The 20794-nt window shown below is 41.4% G+C and overlaps 1 protein-coding gene across 3 annotated transcripts; it reads right to left on the bottom strand.

The window, feature by feature from the left end:
• Window positions 1-10338: 10338 nt before the first annotated feature.
• C1S (complement C1s) lies at window positions 10339-19806 on the bottom strand. Of its 3 annotated transcripts, none has more exons than XM_008683521.2 (12): window positions 19677-19806; window positions 18666-18830; window positions 18178-18385; window positions 17870-18047; window positions 16947-17072; window positions 16301-16500; window positions 15939-16092; window positions 15436-15551; window positions 14951-15029; window positions 14137-14265; window positions 13179-13253; window positions 10339-11577 (listed from the first exon to the last, which is right to left on the bottom strand). In XM_008683521.2, the coding sequence occupies exons 2-12, from the start codon at window positions 18686-18688 to the stop codon at window positions 10778-10780; spliced, it is 2088 nt and encodes a 695-aa protein (XP_008681743.1). In that variant the 5' UTR covers window positions 18689-18830; window positions 19677-19806; the 3' UTR covers window positions 10339-10777. The 3 variants fall into 3 exon arrangements, with proteins under 3 accessions (XP_008681743.1, XP_008681744.1, XP_008681742.1); XM_008683522.2 differs by having other exon boundaries at window positions 18666-18791; XM_008683520.2 differs by having other exon boundaries at window positions 18666-18764.
• Between the last annotated feature and the right edge of the window lie 988 nt (window positions 19807-20794).

Raw genomic sequence — 20794 nt, 5'->3', positions numbered from 1 at the left:
GAGGCATACAAAGAAGCAGGGAAATATGATCCATAATGAGAAGAAAAATGCATCAAAACCAAGCAAAAACTCACAGGCGTAAGAATTAGAAGACTGAACATTAAAACAATTGCTATAACTTCATCCCGTGTGTTCAGAAAATTAAATAAATATCCACTAGACACCCAACAAGAGATGCTGAATACTCTGTTTGATGTATAAATTTGGAGTTGAGGGAACAGGTCTAAGCTAAAAATGCAAAGTTTGGAGTCATTGGTGCGTATATAGATGGGTGTTTAAAGCCACAAGTTTGAATGAAGCCACCAAGGGAGTACAGATGGATAGAGAAGAGAAAAAAAATCAATGCCTATGCCCTGAGGCATGTCATTATAAAAGTCTGGGAGAACAGGAACAATCAGCCTAAGGAGGCTCAGAAATTGTGACTGTTACGGAATAAATGTGACTCCCAGTATGATGGAATTCAGAGTTGGAGTCCTTAGGAGGTAATTACGTTTAGATGAGGTCATGAGGGTGGGATAAGAAAAGGAACATCTCTCTCCACACTTAGGCACCAATAAAAGGCCATGTGAGCACACAGTGCAGCAGCTGTCTGCAAGCCAGGAGGAGGTACCTCACCAAAACAGAATCTGCCAGCACCTTCGTCTTGGACTTCCCAGCTTCCAGAACTGTGAGATATTGTTTAAGCCACTTAGTCTATAATATTTCATCACAACAGCCTGAGCTAAGACAGTGACCCCTGAAGTAGGTGGAAAACCTGTAGAGTTCAGAATTTTGAAGCAAGGAAAGAAAATGCATCAAGGCAAAAGCGTGATCAATTGATTGAGCAAATGTCACTGATGGGTCAAGATGAAGACTGAGGATTGATCCTGGGATAGAGCAATGCCTAGGTCACTGGAGAGCCAGAAAAGCAGTTTGGTGCAATGATGGGGGCAAAGCCAGACTGGAGTTGGAGAGAGAGTGGGAGAAGAAGAACCAGAGACAAAAAGTATAACCCATTATTTTAAGGAATTTGCTGCAAGAAGGAACAAAGAAACAGGGCAAGCTATTGGAAGAACTGGAGTCAAAAGAAGGGTTTTTATTTAATTAGAGAAGTAACAACATGTCTATAGGCTGATGGGAATTACATGATAGAGAGGGGAAATGATGATGGTCGGTGGAAGTGGGGGAGAGATAGAACCCAGTTGGAAGCACGGATGCATTATCTCTGCTAACAGGGAGGCAAGTAGAGTTTAAGATGCTGGTATTTCCATAGGTGTTCTTCTCTAATTCTTCATTTGTCTAATTCTTCATCTAATTCTTATCTTGTTGGGTGCTGGATATTTTTGTATTCTATAAATATTCTGGAGCGTTGTTCTGGGACTCAGTTAAGTTACTTTGTCTTGGTGAAGTAGAAAATAAGCTTATTGGCTAAGAGTGTGGATGAAGGATTTGGGGGTTTGAGGAGAGAGAAGAAGGAATGAAATAATCACCAAGGAGAGTGGGAGAAAGAATGGATTAGGGAATTTTGATTGCCTGGGAGCATTAGGATCCACTGGGGATTCATGGTCACGAATTAAAATGAGATAGTTGTTCTCACCTTCGTGAGACCGTTATATGAGTTAGCTTGTATGGTTTCCACCAGCCACTATCAGCTGCACCAATACAGGCATAGAGGAGGCGGGTTTCGTTCTGCCAGGTGAATATACTGAAGCCACAGAAGGGGACAGGAGTCCAAGTTGTATGCAAGAGAGTTATTATATTGAATTTAAGCTGGGTAAAGAGGGGACCAAGTACAGAGAGGGTACTGGACAGTAAATATGCAGTAGGATTGATGTATTAGGGTTTCTGGTATTGTAGAATATAGGAAGTGTAGACCTATAGGAATTGACTTGGAAAAATAGGAGGTGGGGCAAAAGAATGGGATATGCAAAGCCGGGATAATAGAAGAGGTTACAGTTACCGGGAATGAGAAGGTCTATCGAAGCATGACCACGAGAGTGTGTGGCTGAGATAAAGCGGAAGGTTAAAAGTGTTGAAGATTTGTGGAACTATAAGGCCAAAGCTTTAGAAGGATCGCCTATCTGTATTTTGAAATTGCCAAAAATTATGACAGGAATAGTGTTAGAAAGACAGTGAATCAGGAACCAAGATCATTGAGAAATGAGGGGAATGACCCAGGTTCCAGGAGATGTAGATGATACAGTCTGATGCCATGACCTTCAACACTGAGCGGCCGGGGAAACAAGAGAATGGTCTGTACATGGTAATGAGGCTGGAGGAGTCACACACTGCCAGGCCCTGTAGAAAGCCGGCCTGGGGAGGAAAAGACAGTCACCCACTGAGTGAGCTGCAAGAGGGTATGGTCGTTCAGGGAATTCGCTCTTGGGTCAAGGGGCCTAGTCTCTTTCTACCCATGGTAACTTAGCAAGCTGCTTAACCTCTCTGAGCCTCAGTTTGTCTATAATAGTATCTCACACCAATTTCATTCAATAGTATCTCATACAAATATTGAAGTTAAATGAACAAATACATGAAACAGGCTTAATGAAGTGCCAGGCATTATTGTGGGCTACACTGGGGAGATGTCCTTCTGGTATCTTGCAGCTTTAACTTCTATAACCAGAGGGCAAAGTCTTTCTCTGTGACTGTGATCTTAGAATCATACTTTTTATCCCTTGACCCTCTCAACACACCTTTCACTCAGTCTGATGTAATGCAATAAAAATTACTATTATCATTAAAGGGATAGGAGTAGGGAAGTGGTATGATTTCCAGGGTCTCAGGAAAATTTTGAGCCCCCCCCCCCCCGCCAAGAAATCCCTCCCATTTCTGGCTAATGATTGAAATGTCATTAACAAGGAGCAGAAGTCCCTCAAACCTTTAGATATAGGTCAACCTGATGAGTTGATTTATATCTATTTGCACTGAAGGATAAAGGATGGTAGCGAGGACAGTACAGGATGCCCAAAGGGGCTCCAGCAGTAAAGGACCAGGAAAGGTGGTCAGGGCCGCCTAAGACAAACTAACACAACATCGTAAATTGCTGGGGGGAAAATGTTTGTCATTAAATTGTGTCACAAGTAGAGACCTCCAATCACACACTCCCAAAGTGGAAGTAGAGTTCGCCTAGGCCCAACCGAAATGATTATTGTTTTCTGAAATCTCTCTCAGGGTTTCTCTGGCCAGCCTCTAGGGTTCAGCTTTTCCCCACACTCATCGCCTGTGCTTCGTTCCACGAGAAGACCAGAGTCTCTCCTTTGGGAGTTCTTTGGGACATTGGCATCTAGTGATGGCAGGATTTTTTGTTTCTTTTGTCCTGGGTTTTTCAACCATTACTCAGGGACTTTTTGCTTCTTTTTTCCTGGCTTCTATAAATTTTTATTCTAAACATTCTCTCTCTCTCTCTTCCTGTTGGAAACCTTAGTTCTTCTTGCTTTTTATCTAAAAGAGATCAAGAAACATTTTTATTTTACCCATGAATAGAAGGATACCCAGAAAAACCTGAGCATATTATGCCAAAAATATTTCACAGTCAGTCCCAAGCAGTGAGGACAAAAAAAAATAATTTGCTTCCACGCTAAACATAAAGGGAGACAGAGATTGCAAACAGCCTATTTAGAGGTCAGACAGAATAAAGTGACTAAAATTAGAACTAGAGCCTTACTGGCATTGTTGGTATCTTATGTTCTTCCTTTTCCCTTGTAGTAAAATAAGAGATTTTAAAAACAGAACCTGCACTCCAGGAAACAAGACCCATTATGGGACTCTCACTTTAAGTTTATGCTCTCCGCTTTGGGATTCCCCCACTGTGGTTCCTGTTACCACAATTTCATTGCCCTCCATCATTTATCTTGTTGCCCTCTTTCTCTAGCTGAAGGGTGGGCACACCAGAAGTCCTATTCCCTCAGCTCCTTAGCACAACTGAGAAAGGCTGGATCTTTCAAAATTGTCTTTTTTTAACTGAAAAAGAAAATAAAGAAGAAAAGAGTGTGACTATAAAGGGGTAGCCTAAAAGAATTCTTTGCCGTGATGAAACAGTTTTGTATCTTGATTGCAGGGGTGATTATGAGTCTCCACAAGTGATCATTTCAGTATGTTACAATCTCTCACAAAACTATACACACACATTGTGCCAATTTAAGTTTTTGTTATTGTGCTGGAGTTAACACAGGATGTAGCCATTAGAAGAAACTGATGGAGGCTACACAGGACCTCTCTGTGCTATCTTTGCAACTTCCTGTGAATCTATATTTCAAAAGGAAATAATTTTTTAAGCCATCATTAAAATATAATGGCAGAGTTCATGAGTTTGATCAAGATAAATCAAGTTTCTCTACCCCTTTTCAACAACAGATCATCCCTACAGAAAATCAATAAGGAAACGTTAGATCAGACATTTACAGAACAACCCATCCAACAGCAGCAGAATACACACTCTTCTCAAGCACACATGGAACATTCTGCAGCGTAGATCACATGTAAAGTCACAAAAGACCTCTTAATTGAATTTAAGAAGATTGAAATCATAGCAAGCATCTTTCCTGACCACAATGGTATGAAACTATAAATTCGTGACAAGAAGAAAACTGGACAATTCACAAATATGTGGAGATTAAACAACATGCTTCCGAATTACCAGTGGGTCAAAAAAATAAATCAAAAGAGAAATCAAAAAATACCGTGAGACAAATGAAAATGGAAATACACCATGGCAAATTTTATGGGATGCAATAAAAGCACGTCTAAGGGGGAAGTTCATAGTGACAAATGCCTACATTAAGAAACAAAACAAACAACCTAACATCAAGGAACTAGAAAAAGAAGAATAGACTAAGCCTGAAGTTAGTTGAAGGGAGAAAATAACAAAGATCCAAGCAGAAATAAATAAAGTAGAGACTAAAAAGGCAATAGAAAATGAAACTAGGAGCTGATTTTTTGAAAAGATAAACAAAACAGATAAACCTTTAGCTAGCTTTACCAAGAAACTAGGAGCTAGTTTTTTGAAAAGAAGCAAAACAGACAAAACTTTAACTAGACTTACCAAGAAAAAAAGAGAGAGGACGCAAATAAATAAAATGTTCAGTGAAAGGAGACATTACAGCTGATACCATACAAACACAGAGGATCATAATAGACTACTGGGAACAATATATGGCAACAAATTGGACAACCTAAGAACAAATGGATACATTCCTACAAACATACAATCTACCAAGACTGAATCATGAAGAAATAGAAAATGTGAATATACCAATTACTAGTAAAGAGATTGAATTGGTAATAAAAAACCTTCCAACAAACGAAAGTCCCAGGACCAGAAGTCTTCACTGACAAATTCTACCAAACATTTAAAGAAAATTAACACCAATCCTTCTCAAATTCTTCCAAAAATAGAAGAGGAGGGAACAGTTCCAAACTCATTTTATGAAGCCAGCTTTTACCCTGATACTAAAGCCAGACAAGACAGTACAAAAAAAGTTCAGACCAATATCCCTGATGAAGAGATGATGCAAAAATCCTCAGCAAAATATCAACAAACCGAATTCAACAGTACATTAAAAGGATTATACACCATGATCAAGTGGGATTTATTCCAGGGTTGCTAGGATAGGTCAACACGCACAAATCAGTGGAATACACCACATTAACAAAATGAAGGATAAAAATCGTATAATCATCTCCATAGATGCAGAAAAAGCATTGACAAAATTCAACATGATTTCATGATAAAAACTCTCAAACTGGGTATAGAAGGAATGTACCTCAAAATAACAAAGGCCATACATGACATGTCCACAGCTAACATCATACTAAACAGTGAAAATCTGAATGCTTTTCCTCTAAAATCAGGAACAAGACAAAGATGCCCACTCTCATCACTTTTATTCAGCATAGTACTAGAAGTCCTAGCCAGAGCAATTAGGTAAGAAAAAGAAATAAAGGGAATTCATATTGGAAAGGAAGAAGTAAAACTATCTCTATTTACAGATGACATGAAATTATATTTAAAAACCCTAAAAATCCCACCAAAATAAAATCGTTAGAACTAATCAATAAATTCAGTAAGGTTGCAGGATATAAAATCAATATACAAAAATCAGTTGTGCTTCTATACACTAACAACAAACTATCAGAAATTAAGAAAACAATCTTATTTACAATAGCATCAAAAAGAATAAAATACATAGGAATAAATCTAACCACGAAGGTGAAAGATCTATACACTGAAAACTATAAAACATTGATGAAAGAAAATAAAGAAGATACAAATAAATAGAAAGCTATTCCATGCTCATGGACTAGAATTAATATTGTTAAAATGTTCTTACTGCTCAAAACCATCTACAGATTCAATGTAATCCCTATCAAAATTCCAATGGCATTTTTCACAGAATAGAAAAAACAATCCTAAAATTTATATGAGACCGTGAAAGATCCTGAATATCCAAAGTAATCTTGAGAAAGGAGAACAAAGTTGCAACACAACACTCCCTGATTTCAAACTATATTATAAAGCTGTAGTGATTAAAACAGTATGGTATTGACATAAACACAGATGCATAGATCAATGGCACAAAATAGAGAACCCAGAAATAAATCAGGAGCCAAGGGTCACCTGGGTGGCACAGCGGTTAAGCGTCTGCCTTCAGCTCAGGGAGTGATCCTGGCGTTATAGGATCGAGCCCCACAACAGGCTCCTCCGCTAGGAGCCTGCTTCTTCCTCTCCCACTCCCCCTGCTTGTGTTCCCTCTCTCGCCAGCGGTCTCTATCTCTGTTGAATAAATAAATAAAATCTTTGAAAAAAAAAAAAAACCAGGAGCCAAAAACATACAATGGGAAAAGGAAAGTCTGTTCTATAGATGATGTTGGGAAAACTGGATTGCCACATACAAAACAATAAAATTAGACCATTATTTTACACCATACACAAAAATCAACTGAAAAAAGGTCTTTAATCCTAAAGACTTGAACAGAAGACCTAAAACCATAAACCACCTAGAAGAAAATATAGGGGATAAGCTCCTTGACATCGGTCTGGCAAGGACTTTTTTGAATTGCCACTGAAAGCCAAGGCAACAAAAGCAAATATTAGCAAGTGGCACTACCTCAAACTAAAAATCTTCTTCTCAGCAAAAGTAAGCATAAAGAAAATGAAAAGGCAAACTACAGAATGGAAGAAAAAATTTGCAAACCACATATCCAATAAGGGGTTAGTATCCAAAATATACAGGGAACTCGTACAACTCAATAGCAAAAAGGGAAATAACCTAATTTTGAAATGGGCAAAGGACCTGAATAGACATTTTTCCAGAGAAGAGATACAAGTGACTCTCAGGTCCGTTGAAAGGTCCTCGGCATCACTAATCACCAGGGAGATGCAAACCAAAACCACAATTAAATGTCACCTCACATCTGTTAGGGTGGCTATGAAAAAAAAAGACAAAAGATAACGAATACTGGCAAGGATGTGGAGAAAAGGGAACACTTGTACACTGTTTTTGGGGATGTAAACTGGTACAGCCACTATGAAAAACAGTATGGAGGTTTTTCAAGTAATTAAAAAGAAAAATACGTATGATCCAGCAGTACCCCTTTGGGGTATATATTCAAAAGAAGCTAAACCATATCTCAAAGAGGTATCTGTACTCCAATGTTCCTTGCAGCATTATTCACAATAGCCAAGGTATGGAAACAAGCCTAGTGTCTGTCAAGAGATGAATGGATCAAGAAAATATGGTGTATATTACACATAATGGAATATTATTCAGCTTTTAACTTTTTTTTAAAGATTTTGTTTATATTTTTGACAGAGCAAGAGAGCACAAGCAGGGGGAGCAGTAGAAGGAAAGGGAGAAGCAGGCTCCCTGCCGAGCAGAGAGCCCCATGCAGGGTTCAATCCCAGGACCCTGGGATCATGACCTGAACTGAGGCAGATGCTTAACCATCTGGGCCATGCAGGCGCCCCTTATTCAGCTTCTTAAAAAAAAAGAAATCTTGTCATTTGTGACAACATGGACAAATCTGGTGGACATTATGCTAAGTGAAATAAGCCAGACAGAAAAAGGCAAATACTACATGGTATTGCTTATATGTGGAAACTTTTTAAAAAGTTTTTTTCAAGTCAAACTTATAGAAAGAGAGTAGAAAAGCGGTTGCCAGGGGGTGAGGTGTAGGGGAAATAGGGAGAGGTCGGTAAAAAGGTAAAAGCTTTCAGTTATAAGATAAATAAAGTCTGAGGGTCTGATGCATAATGTGGTGACTATAGTTGATAATACTATATCATATAATTGAAATTTGCTAAGAGAGTAGAACTTAATGTGTTCTTGCCCAAAAAAATATTTTTAAGGGTAAATATGTGAGGTGATTAATTAATTAATGTGATGGGGGAATCCTTTCACAATATATATGTATATGAAATCATCACATTACATGTTTTAAATATTTTACAATTTTATCAATTATACCTCAATAAAGCTAAAAAAACAGCTTTCTCTTATTTTTAGTTAAAAAATATTTTTAGTTAAAAAAAATACAGGTATGCGGAAAGTGTAATGTCACATTTCTATGGAATATGTTGCTGATTCTAGGTATCACACTAAAAGCAATTTTAGAGGGTCCCGAAATCCTGCCAGAACCTTCTGTCTTAGTCCACTTTCAACTAGGTTCCTTCCATTAAGTCCTCTTGGCCCCTGGGTACCATCTTTTCTCCCTGGCATGAGAAACGGATCCACCAGTCCATTTTCTTCTGACCAAAGAAATGTGACAATTCACCTGCTTTTAAAAGTTGTCTTTTCCCAAGTTTCAGGTGAAGCAGACACACATTGTTCCCAAGTGACGCATGAGGCAATATGATTGATACCCTTTAAGTCACAATGAATAATTCCTTAGCCCTTCCAGGCCTTGGCAATGAGTCCTTCCTGGCTCTGAAGTCTCTGATGGTGATTCATTTAGAACCCCTCTCTGCCATTCACTCAGGGAAAGGATCTTGTAGTAAAGTTAACCATAACCATCCTACTGCATAAGGCAGTAACAGTGAGGGGATTCTGTCACTAATACCCAGGTCACCTGCAAATGAATAAACCAAATAGACTGAAGACCCTGGCATAAATGGATTTCCTTTGTCTGATTTCAGGTTATTTTTTTTCTATTATCTCAATTATTTAAAAAGGACAGTTTCTGCATCATGAGGAAATTTCTTAATATTTTTCCAATTCTTTTTTTCTCCCACCCAAAACATTGTAGTCCAGGTTATACTGTCAATTCCATTGATTTGTAATGACAGGCAGGTAGGCAAAGGTGGTTATGAGGTACACGGTCAAGGAATAATGTAAATGGCTTTATGCTGCTTGGTTGACTTGACACGGTGCTTCCAAGGTTCCTTATTATAATTCTCCTTTAATTCTTCAGAACTTTCAGTTACAGTTCTGTTTATTTCATCATGTGCTAACCTCCAACCTAAGGTCAACTGTTGAATTTAGCCCTTTTGGTCTATGAAAAATCAAAGTCCTTTCCTGATGGGCCCCAAATACACACCTTTTGGCTTCTGATAAAAACTGCTCTCCTGAAACCTCATGTCCCATCCAACAGACCAGAGTCTTCCTGAACTCCAACTCTTACTCTTAGTCCACGGCTTTCATAAGACACCCTGTTGGGGTAACTGCCACCCTAAAGAGGCTTCCTGTCCACAGTTTAAAAAATAATTAGTCTCAATTGTGTGGTCATTTTTCATTACTAATCAATTTGTGGTGAGGAAGAAGATTTTGTTTTTTTGGGTTTTTTTTAATTTCCATTCCCTTGAGAAAAAAAATAGAGGGGAGAGGCTTTGGGTGCATCCTCACCAGAATTTTCAGCTGCAATGTCTTGCCACAGAGTTTAACCCAGAGAAGACATTGTTGCCTGACTGACAAATTGATCAAAACCACAAGGAAAGCAGATGAGAGCATGTTCGATTTCTTTTTTTTTCCTTTTTACAAAGTTGTAATATTGTACTATACAAAAAAATATTGTGTTATACAAAGTATTAAAAGAAAATTAATTTTCAGAAGACACTGAAACAACTTATACCTCAAAATTTTATGCTTAAAGATCTTAAACAGCCAATTCTGTATGTGGACTTCCGAAGGAGGTTCAGGTTTATTTCATAAGTTTCAAAAGCAAACTATGGTACCTTGTGTTGATGATGTTCGTGCCGATCCACAAGAAATCTCAATTGGAAGAGAGGAGAAAATCTGAATTCCCTGTTTTCATAACAATTCAACACGAGCTGCTAGCTGCCTGAATCTCCATGACACGACAGCCTTTTATCAACCTTCTCTGGGGCTCAGGTCTTGGTGTGGAATAAGACAAGTCAGCCAGAACTGGGTTATAACCATGATTTATTACAAGTAGATAGTAGACACTGAGTATGATAAAGCAAAGGGAACTTCAAACAGGGAAAGGGGAAACAAAAAATCAAGGGGATGCCCAACAATAAATTTCAGAGTCAGAACTGTAACACCAGACATCATCAGGAAAGGGAACTCCCTACGGAATATTGTAAGATAGGAGCACCTTTCTCATGTTGTTATTCATAGTTGGAATTCAGGGGAGAGGACCCCACGATTCAGACCACACCAAATGACCAATACGATGTAATGATCAAACACTACTTCCGGCTAGGTATCCCAATAATCAAGTTCTATTTAAATCATATTCCCAAGTCTTCTCTCAATCACGGTGAAATAACGGGAATATTGAGAAGAACAGAAAGCAAAAGATTGGTCATAGCCCTTAGAGAGACCGGTGGTGTATGTATGGATTAGTCCATTCTGGGGGTACTATTTTCCTGTATTGTCTTCATTATCCAGTCAACGTAGTTCTGCACTCGTGTGTAGATTCCATACGTTCCACACTGGGGGCCCCAGGACACCAGACCAGCTACATAGTATTTGAGGGTCTCTTCATTGGGAACCCGTAGAGCAAAGGCCCCACCACTGTCCCCTTCACAGCTATCAACACCCTTCTCTCCTCCAGCACAGATCATGTTATTAGTGAAAACATAGGAATTTATATCCACATTGACATTTTTCCCTTTCACCTCCCGGCATTTTTCTAAGGGAGCAACAGGTAACATTGCCCCTCGGAGCAGGATCACATGATCTCTTACCATGGTTCGGCCCCAGCCTGAGATCAGTCCCAGGTCTCCCACTGAGGGGTTGTATTCTGAGGAGGTGCTTGGCAGGCAGATGGGGGAGACAGTGGGTCCCATTTTCACTGGCTCTTTAAGCTGCACAAGAGCAATGTCATTGTCGAAATTCTTCCGTGTTTCTGGGGCATCCAGGAATTCCCAACCCGGATGAATAATCACACGCTCAGCAGTGAGCATCTGGGCTTTTGCCCGTTGTGAGGCGACCACTGAGGTGGACCCAACGTACATTACTGGGTCACGGTTTCCCTCCACGACGTGGGCAGCTGTCAGCACCCAGTACTCATCGATGAGAGCCCCACCAGCCCATGGGTCCAAAAAGAAGACTTGCCAGGGGAAATTTTGAATCTCTGCAACGATTCCTCCAAATATCCTCTGTGTTCCTCTAAAGGGCTTGCTGGGAACACCACAGACTAGGGAGGAAAAAGAACAAGGTGGAGAGAGAGCAAGAAATAAATTGCCGGCCTCCTGCAAATCCTCCAATGACTCAAAAACTTGCCAGGCTTCAGAATTCTCTAGCACAGGGCGCCTGGGTGGCACAGCGGTTGAGCGTCTGCCTTCGGCTCAGGGCGTGATCCCGGCGTTATGGGATCGAGCCCCACATCAGGCTCCTCCGCTATGAGCCTGCTTCTTCCTCTCCCACTCCCCCTGCTTGTGTTCCCTCTCTCACTGGCTGTCTCTATCTCTGTCAAATAAATAAATAAAATCTTTAAAAAAAAAAAAAAAGAATTCTCTAGCACAATAGAGCTAACCCTGTATTTGGTCAACCACCTCAGTACCAGATTCATCCTGAAGGTAATCACCAAACATCTTGCTTTTCCAAAGCCACAGGCAGGCTTGTGGGAGAGACTGGTTAAACTGAAGAGGTGTGTGACTTCCTGAGTCCAAATGAGCTAGGGCCTCACACCATGAACAGCCCCTCTAGAGGTGCTCTTCATCCTAGGTTCAGCCCATGGGGACAGGGCCCAACTGAAAACAGTGTTGGGAAACTCTTTCCTCAAACAGATGGTGGAGGAGGCAAGCATTCCACCTTCTTCTGATACCCAGATGGAGTGTTTATCACCTTCTTTACTGAAGTCCTAATTGCAGCTGAGTCCCTCCTAGCAATCCAAAGGAAGTAGGACAAAGAGAGCGTTCTCTTTTTTCGTCTTTCATCTCATTCCCCACAGATTCCAAGTTTGATCACTTTGCTATTACCAAATACAACTAAAACTGAATTATATTCCAGATGAAGTCAGCTTACCTAAATCTCTCAGTAGTCAGCCTGAATAGACTCTGAGGTAAGCATAAAAGGATTTGGACTCAGACAGACCTCGGTTCAAGGTCTACTTCTCCCTCTTACTAACTCTATGACCTTGTACTCAGTTCATTCATCTGTGAAATGGGACTAATCATATCTCAAAGGGTTGTTGCAAGAACTTGAATGAGATAATAAATGCAGTTAACTGGCTGAGCCCCTAGCTCTCAATAACACTGTTGTTACTACCAGGATTATTATTATTATTATTATTATTATTATTATTATTACTATCATTATGGCTTTGTCTGAAAGCCTTCTTCTATCCAATTCTGATCTGTCTGAAACTCCTCATTTCTTTCATTGCTCTATATCTTGTTGCCAGACAGACTTTTACATAATAAGAGGGCTGGTCAACTGGTCTTGTTTCTGTGTGTGGACTCCTCACTCTCAATTTTCAGGTCCTGTTTTTAGCAATTCTACATCCCCTTACTACTACAGCTACGTTACCAAACCTAACTGGCCCCGAATCTGATACCAACTGTCACTGGCTGATTTTCTATTTCCTGTCAGTTGGCCTGACTCAGTGCGTTGGAGGAATTCCCCCAAGGTCCTGGCAGGCCCACAACCCAGTGTTGACTCCACCTTACCAAGCTAGACTCTGCTAGGCCAGACTGTTAAGTCCTTTCCCAAAAGGACTGCACCTACTTTCAGAGAGTGGCCCCACACACCAGCACCTGCATCTATGGTCTCTCCCCAAGACTGAGCCCTGATTACCTGGAACACATTTTGGCAGCTCCGTGCCCAGCAATTTGTTCACCCAGCTCCCATTGCCTGCGCAGTGATACTCTCCTGGAACGGCATAAGAGACACAGGACACACTCACCACCACATCTCCTCTTTTCCATTCCCCCTTTCATGCAGAGCCTCAGCTCCTCTAGGATTTGAGGAGGGGATCAAATCAAATCAACTAGAAAAGAATCTTGAGAACACCTTCTACACAATCCCTCTAGCCTCTGTCCTGCCAAGGGAGGGGAAGGAACAGTCTCCAAGCAGAAGAGGGTTACAGAAAAAATTAGAAAAATGCTTCAGGTGGGAAAATACATTAAATTAAAAGTGGGGTGCCTGGGTGGTGAAATCAGTTAAGCGTCTGACTCTTGGTTTCGGTTCAGATCATGATCTCAGGGTCGTGAGATCGAGCCCCGCAACAGGCTCTGTGCTCAGCTTCACATTCTCTCTCCCTCTCCCTCTGGCCCTCCCATTCATGCTCTCTCTGTCTAAAATAAATAAATAAATCTTTAAAAAGTAAAAACAAATTAAAATCAGTGAAATGGTACATATTGTGCCTTATGCAATCCTTCATCTAGTACGACCAAGACCTCTCCATTGAGAAAGCCAGTCACATAGTATAGTGACTTGACACCGGAAGCATTACTCCTGTAGGTTCTACATTAAATAATTGGTCAAAAACTGGGTAACCACATGAAAATGGATATTGTAGGGAGAATTCCTGCCATAGTTGTGAAGCTGAGCTCGGTGATCTCTATAATTCCCTATGCATGATCCTATATCCCCATAGGAACATCTTATCTTTAGACTAAGCCAAGAGGATAAACAAAGTCCATCTCATCACCTTCATTTCTCTCCAAACTCTCTTCAAACCCAGAAAGACTGTTCTATTCCCTCTCCAGCACTCTTATTCTTTCTCCTCTTTTCTCTAGTCAAAGAAACCTACCGCTTTCTTCATCTTCCATGTAGTAATATGGCTCCTCACAAGTGTAATGAATGACAGAACCAAATAAAGTATGTTCTGGATCTTCGACTTTACCATTCGGAATGGGTTCAGGAGAGCCACAGTCCACAGCTACAAGAAGAAGACAGGTGAATGATGATCAGGATAGCCACTCCCTTCTAGGAAGAGTCACTGAACCAGTTCCATCCTCCCAGCCGTGTCCCTCACTCCTTCCCACCCCTCACATCCATAAGCGCATCTGAGATGAATCTCCCCAGACCACTGACCAATTCAGATAGCCCCTTCAAAGCTACAAGGAGGAACCTGCTTTTCAGTGGTTGGTGGAGGCCTCTGCAGAAGCCAGCAATGGACATCTATGGTGCTACTAACTCTACCAATCCCACAGCCTCTTTCTTTGAAAGAAACCTGCTGATCTGGCCAGTCTGGGACCAGATCTGGGCTGGCACTTCATGGATGGATTCCCTTCAAAAAAAAAAAAAATCCATGGGGTGCCTGGGTGGCTCAGTCGGTTAAGCATCTGCCTTTAGCCCAGGTCATGAGCCCAGGGTTCTGGGATCAAGCCCTGCATCGGGCTCCCTGCTCAACAGGGAGCCTGCATCTCCCTCTCCTTTCCCCATGCTTGTGCTCTCTCTCTCTCTCTCTCTCTCTCTGTCAAATAAATAAATAAAATCTTTTAAAAAAATCCAACCCACTCTCTCACAAGTCTAAGAGGAAAACATGAATTTGAATCTTGATGAACTGATCTTTTAAATTCCATCAAAGGGGGGGAAAGAGTCCCATTAAAAAAAATACATACGTTGACATTTCAGTTTGGAATTACTCCACTTTCCATTACTTTGACAAGTAGAATAGAAAGATGTCGAGCCAACACTTCCCTGGAGAATAATACACATCACCATTAAATTATAAGGAGAGATATGGGAAATCAAAATCAAAAATGTAATCGATCTCTGGCCTTGGATCAAGGAGGAGTCCTGACCACAAGAAGCTTGGGGACATCTTAGTAGAATGACCCAAAGCACCCAGGAGTTGAGGCTAAAAGACAACATAGCCCCAGCATATCAGATCCCCTTCCCCAGGAAGACTAAAGGCAGAAGGAGAGTGTCAATCTGGCCAAGAAGCTCCATGACTCACAAGGAAGGACTGACAATCCTGAGGTGTTCTGTTTATGGAAAAGGTGTTAGACCTTGCTCAAACAAGGACATTCAGTGAACCATTAGACAATTCCACTATGCTCATCCTGATGTAGAGATTGGGGAGAAGACCCTAATGGTACTTTACCTGTACAACTTCAAACCCTTCCACACAGGTTATCTTTACCACATCTTTGAACACATATTTTGCTTTCTCGGGCTCCCAAACAGAATTGGCAGTGACTTCTTTGGGACAAGGGATTGCTTGGAAAGGACAGGAAAAAAAATTACCAAAGAGCTGGAGAATCTCTATTCTATATATATCATCCTCACACTTTCTGAAATCATTCAGTAGTCCTTAATCCTGATGCCTACCATTCCAATGGAGATGTCTAAAATAATATGGCACTCCAGGAAGAGTCATTGAGCCAGCTCCATTCTCCCAGCCATGTTAGTACATACTAACCAACCACCCCAAATTGTCTGCACCTGCAGGCCCAGTTGAAGGATTCCTAGAGGTTCAGGCATTTTACAACTACTGACAGGTTTAGATCTTGCTGAAGAAGTGAAGTCTCTCAGGATACCTAGCCATATAACAATCTACCTGTTGGCATTTTACATTGTACGAGAAGCAACTTCTAGGATACTCACGATCTCCACGGTAACGAAGTTTCCAGCCCTTTTTTTGCCCTGTTTGGTCAGTTTGGAAGATGACATTAACAGTGTTACTCTTGGTTTCAATATTCAGTGGCGCAGCAAGTCCATTACCACAGTAAGGACCAAATTGCTTGTCTCTTGCAACGAACTGAAAAGAAACGAAATGATGGAATCAGAAGAGAGAAAAAACTAAGAGAAAGAGGTAAAATGGAGGGGATAAAAGTAAAGGAGGTAATAAAAGAAACATAAAATAAGAAGGAGGGGAGGAAAAGAGAGGTCAGAAAGAAAGATAATTTGTCTTTGAGGAGAAATCTCTCTGTGTGGGTTGAGAGGAAAACTAATCATTCATCACGCACAACTAAACTGTCAGGGCAGTGGCCCTTTGAATCAGCTGGTTCCACATCAAAATCTTCTCTCCGCATAGTCACTACCACTTGGTATCCCTCCTCCAACAGGATCTGATATTCACACCTTGAGTTCTCTGGGTATGGATTGGGATAATTGGGACTTGCAATTTCCCCAAGCAGTGTAGTGAATACATCCCCACTGCAATTGACTAAGGGAGAAAAAGAAGAAAAGAAAAAAAAAAGTATCAAATATAGGGTCAAGCAAAGGAGATCCTGCCCCATTCTGTGACTCTTCTCATGAACTGACCATTCCTGACTGGAGCCCACATGCCACAATTACACATCGCATACAAATCAACAGAGATACCCAGTGCCTATTGGGTTTCCATCACATGGCTTATGATGGAGCCCTCGTGGTAATGAACAGTCCCAGGTAGACTCTTCACAGGCATCTATCTCTCCTCTCCTTTAACTTGACCCTGCAGCTTGTCTTCTTCCACTCTTGTGGCTCCTCTGCAGCTTATGGGTAACTAAAGAGATGTGCCAAAGCAAGGCTGAAGCTAGTCAAAATTGGAAGGGTCAACAAAGCTCTAATTGAAGCCTTAAGCCATTCCAAATCCCAGGGAACATGCACTCCACTTGATGCCAAGCTCACCTCCGCAATTCTTCATATCATCATGGAGGAAGTGTTCTGGGGGGCAGGAGCAGAAGTAACCACCAATGAAGTTGTTGCAGAAGTGGCTACAAGGGGCATCTGCAAAGTCTGTGCACTCATTTATATCTAGAAAAAGTAGAGAAAGATTGAGGTCAAGAACAAAGACCTAGAAGGAAGAATGAGTTTAAACCCAAAACTGCAAGGGTAAGAAAAAGTAGGAAAGGCCTGTTGCTAACGTGAATAAATGCATCACATTTCAGGATGGTATTATTCTATATTACTCTCCTAAAATATGATTCTGGAGTTGTGCCCTGCCATTGCATGGCTCTAAGGGAGCTCTCAATGCCAGAGACTCTTGGCCTTCCTCACAAACAGAGCATTTCAGGATTTGGGCATTTCTGTCAAATCTAAACAATAGTTTGGCTTTATGAGATGTTCTAACTTCACTTTAACCTGGAGTTAGGTGTGGAAGCACACAGAATTTGAAGGTTTGTTTGCCATTGGATGGTTTTGAATATCATGCATTTTTAGTGTGATTCTTGGCAAATTACTTATCTTCCTTAGCCCTCACTTTCCTTATCTTTAAGTATCTTTAAGTAAGGAGATCATTATACCTACCTGGAAGAGCTGAGGTGAAGATTAAGTTAATAGAGGTAAAATTCCTAATACAGTGTCCTGTTTATAGTGGTTCTCAATAAATTACTATTTCTTACCTATTTTTACCATTATCATCATCACCACTGAGATACAACCTTGTGTTTGAATTTCACAAAGGCAATTCATGGATAGACCCAAGTCCAGTCAACACTTCGTAAGAGTTTTAATTATAAACGGAATCCTCATTCACAGAATCACTCAGTGTTTATTCTGCTTCTAATCTTTTGGCTGGATCACTAAGGCACATAGAGAAGGGTGAGCCTTACCTACAGCAACATAGTATGCAGCAAACCCAGTGAAACGCTCTTCATTGGAGAAGTCTGACTTAAAGATCACCTGGAGTTTATTGTATGGGACTTGGAACTCTTCCACAATTTGGGAGTTGGGATTCTTGCTGGTCCTCTGTCCACAGAGTTTCCCTTCTTCAAAGTCTCCTGACATTATCTAAGAGAAGAGTCGAAAGGAAGCTAAGAAAGGGTAATATTTTGGCATGGAGGTCAGAGAAGGGGACAGAAAAAATAGAACATTCCACCACCACCCCAACCCTATCCTGTATGTGCTTATTCTAATATACCTGCACCGAGTCATATGCACAGTTCTCTGACAGCTCTATGTCCAGATGGGTGAAGTAGAGATGGATCCCGTACCCTTCAGGAACTTCTATATCCCAAGATTTCTCTATCTCATTGGGGTATGCCTGAGGATAGTTAGGGGACAGGATCTCTCCATACATAGTAGGCTCAGCATAAACAGATGCCAAAAGGGAAAACAGGACAATGCACCTGAAAAAAATAAAAAAAAAGACATATGGAGACGGGGGTGACCCAGCTACTGGCAGACTAGTATAGTGCCCTAGCATTTGTCATGAGTAAAAGGGAGGGGAAAGAGAGGGAAACAGGTAGAAGGGAGGAGGGCAACAGCACATGGAGGAGAATCTTAGGCTGGAATAAAGCAAAAAGGCTTAGGTCAAACCAAAACCTGGGCTTCAGATCTGAGCTGTTTTCTTGAGAAGATAAAGGGAATAGAGTCCACGTACATCTCTGCAGACTCATGATCACTTACCACATCTCTGGAAATTTGTTCATCCCTGGTGAACAGCACACCTCAAGGTCCTGGCTCGCAGCACCTCTGGACTTTGGAGCAAAGGGGTGGCAGGGCTGGCTGTATTTGTCAAACAAACACAAGCACCTGCTTTGGTGGTGGGGGTCACCTGGCGTTCAGTGTCACCTCCATAACAGTAACACGCAGGTTAAACAAAGCCATACACTGGTCACCACAGGATGCCTGTCCTCTCACACCGTCCCTGGTTCTACTTCAATTCATTTTCTAGACTAAAACTAGATCTTACCCTTCTCCCATTGCGCCTCTGGATTGTCGCCTAGTTTTTCTCCCAGAAAATGAGCGCTTTCTCCCAGTTTTCTTCCTCTTCCCTCACCCCCCACCCGTATGACCCCTGCCCCCTCTCTATCAGTCTCTCTCCTGCCCTCACAAAACAATATCCCGATTTCCACTCAGGTTTTCAGGAGTCTTTCCCCATCACGACTATCCATCTAGGACATTTCTCCCCCTCTTTTGGCAAAGATCCCCTTTATCACTTCACACCAGCTCTCTTTACTAAGTTTATTATTGTGCATATTTCTGTTGGTGCTCCCAATGACCACCAATGGAGGGATGAGCTTCTTTTACTAGGGGAAGGCGGTGACCTTGGGAGAAGTGGTCTGAGACAGGGTTGGGTGGGGAATGAGACAAAGGGCAGCTGAATGACAAGAAACACAAAAGGAAAGGAAAGGTATCCCTTCAATTTCCTATGTGAATTTTCCAGGGTTTGGGGTTTTTTCCTTTACTAAAAAGATGAGCTATCTTTCCACAGTTCCTCAAAAAGTCTTGCCAAAAATGTGTCTAACCCTGCAAACAATGGTAAGTAGTGAGGTAAAGAAGTTGCCTGTATTCTGCCTTCTTTTATTTTGCTCCTTCCAGCCCTCCATCTTTGCCCTAAACCTTCCCATGTGAAGTTCTCTGCCTTTCTCTCTTCCTCCATCAAAGCTCTGCTCTTCAATTTTTAAGTTTTTTTACCTTCAGAAGCGGATGGGAACAAGTGGGTCAGTCCCTTCTCTGGTGCCAGTGGGCATGCTGGGCCACCCTGCCAGCTCCCCGGGAGAGCAGCACCGGGCCTGGACGCTCCCTCTGCAAGAACCTCCGCTGGCCTCCCTGTCCTGGTTCTGTTTCATATGATTCTCTATCCCAGTGTGCATGTCTGAAATTCCCTGATCTAAACAAAGAGGGGGCTGGGAGACCATGACAAGGGAAGGGGTAACTCAGCCTTGATCTTGGAGCTCCCTCTGCTTTTGAAACAAGAACTGCATACTTCTGTCGTGCCTGAAGTCCTTCCATCCAGGGCTCCAGGGGGAGAAAGGAGTGGGGAATTCCACCGATTGCCTAATGTTCTTTTCCAGCCAAAGGGTGTGTTAGAGTTTTCAGGGAAGTCAGGTGATTTGTGGGAAAAGGAGAAGATTAATACTGTGGGGGGGGGGGGGGGAGCCAAACCCAGAAAGTCCAACCCTCCAACTGTGTATGAATCATGACTTAAGGGAGAGTACTTATCAAAAATGCAGATCCTTTCTGTTCTTAAAGCAAATTTAATGGTTGGATAATGACTTAGACCTAGACCCAAGCTGGTGTGGGATGATGCTCTTCCTCTTCCTAAAATCCCCTCCACATCTCCAAACATCTAAATTCTATCCACCAATCAAGCCCCAGTTCAGATACAATCCAGAGTCCCTTACCCATAACCATTGGGTCTAAATGGGTTTCAAAATTCAGAATTTTACATATTTTAAAAAGACAGTGCAGTAAATGGACCCAATATTAGGTAACACCTCCCCCTCTCCCTCCCCTCGAGGGGCTGGAATAATGCTTCATTATCAAACATTAATATTTCTGCAGCTACACATATTGATCTTCACAGTAAGTAGAATAATTAAAATTATAACTTGGTTATAATTATATATTATATTTATGTATCCCTTATAGTTATAAATTACTTCACATCAGGTTAGGTTTTGCTGACAAATGAGTTTTGGTGCCAAACTTGGAAAAAAAAAAAAAGCCTTTTGGAATTCAGAGTTGCAGATAAGGGCCCAAGGGATGGTGGGCTGTACGATTCCCCACAGTCTTCCCTGATCTCTTGCATC

This window comes from Ursus maritimus, unplaced genomic scaffold (genome assembly GCF_017311325.1).
Source record: "Ursus maritimus isolate PB19 unplaced genomic scaffold, ASM1731132v1 scaffold_26, whole genome shotgun sequence".
Taxonomy (NCBI): domain Eukaryota; kingdom Metazoa; phylum Chordata; class Mammalia; order Carnivora; family Ursidae; genus Ursus; species Ursus maritimus.
Note: the sequence above shows the minus strand (reverse complement) of the source record. Positions and strands in the feature narration are given on the sequence as shown.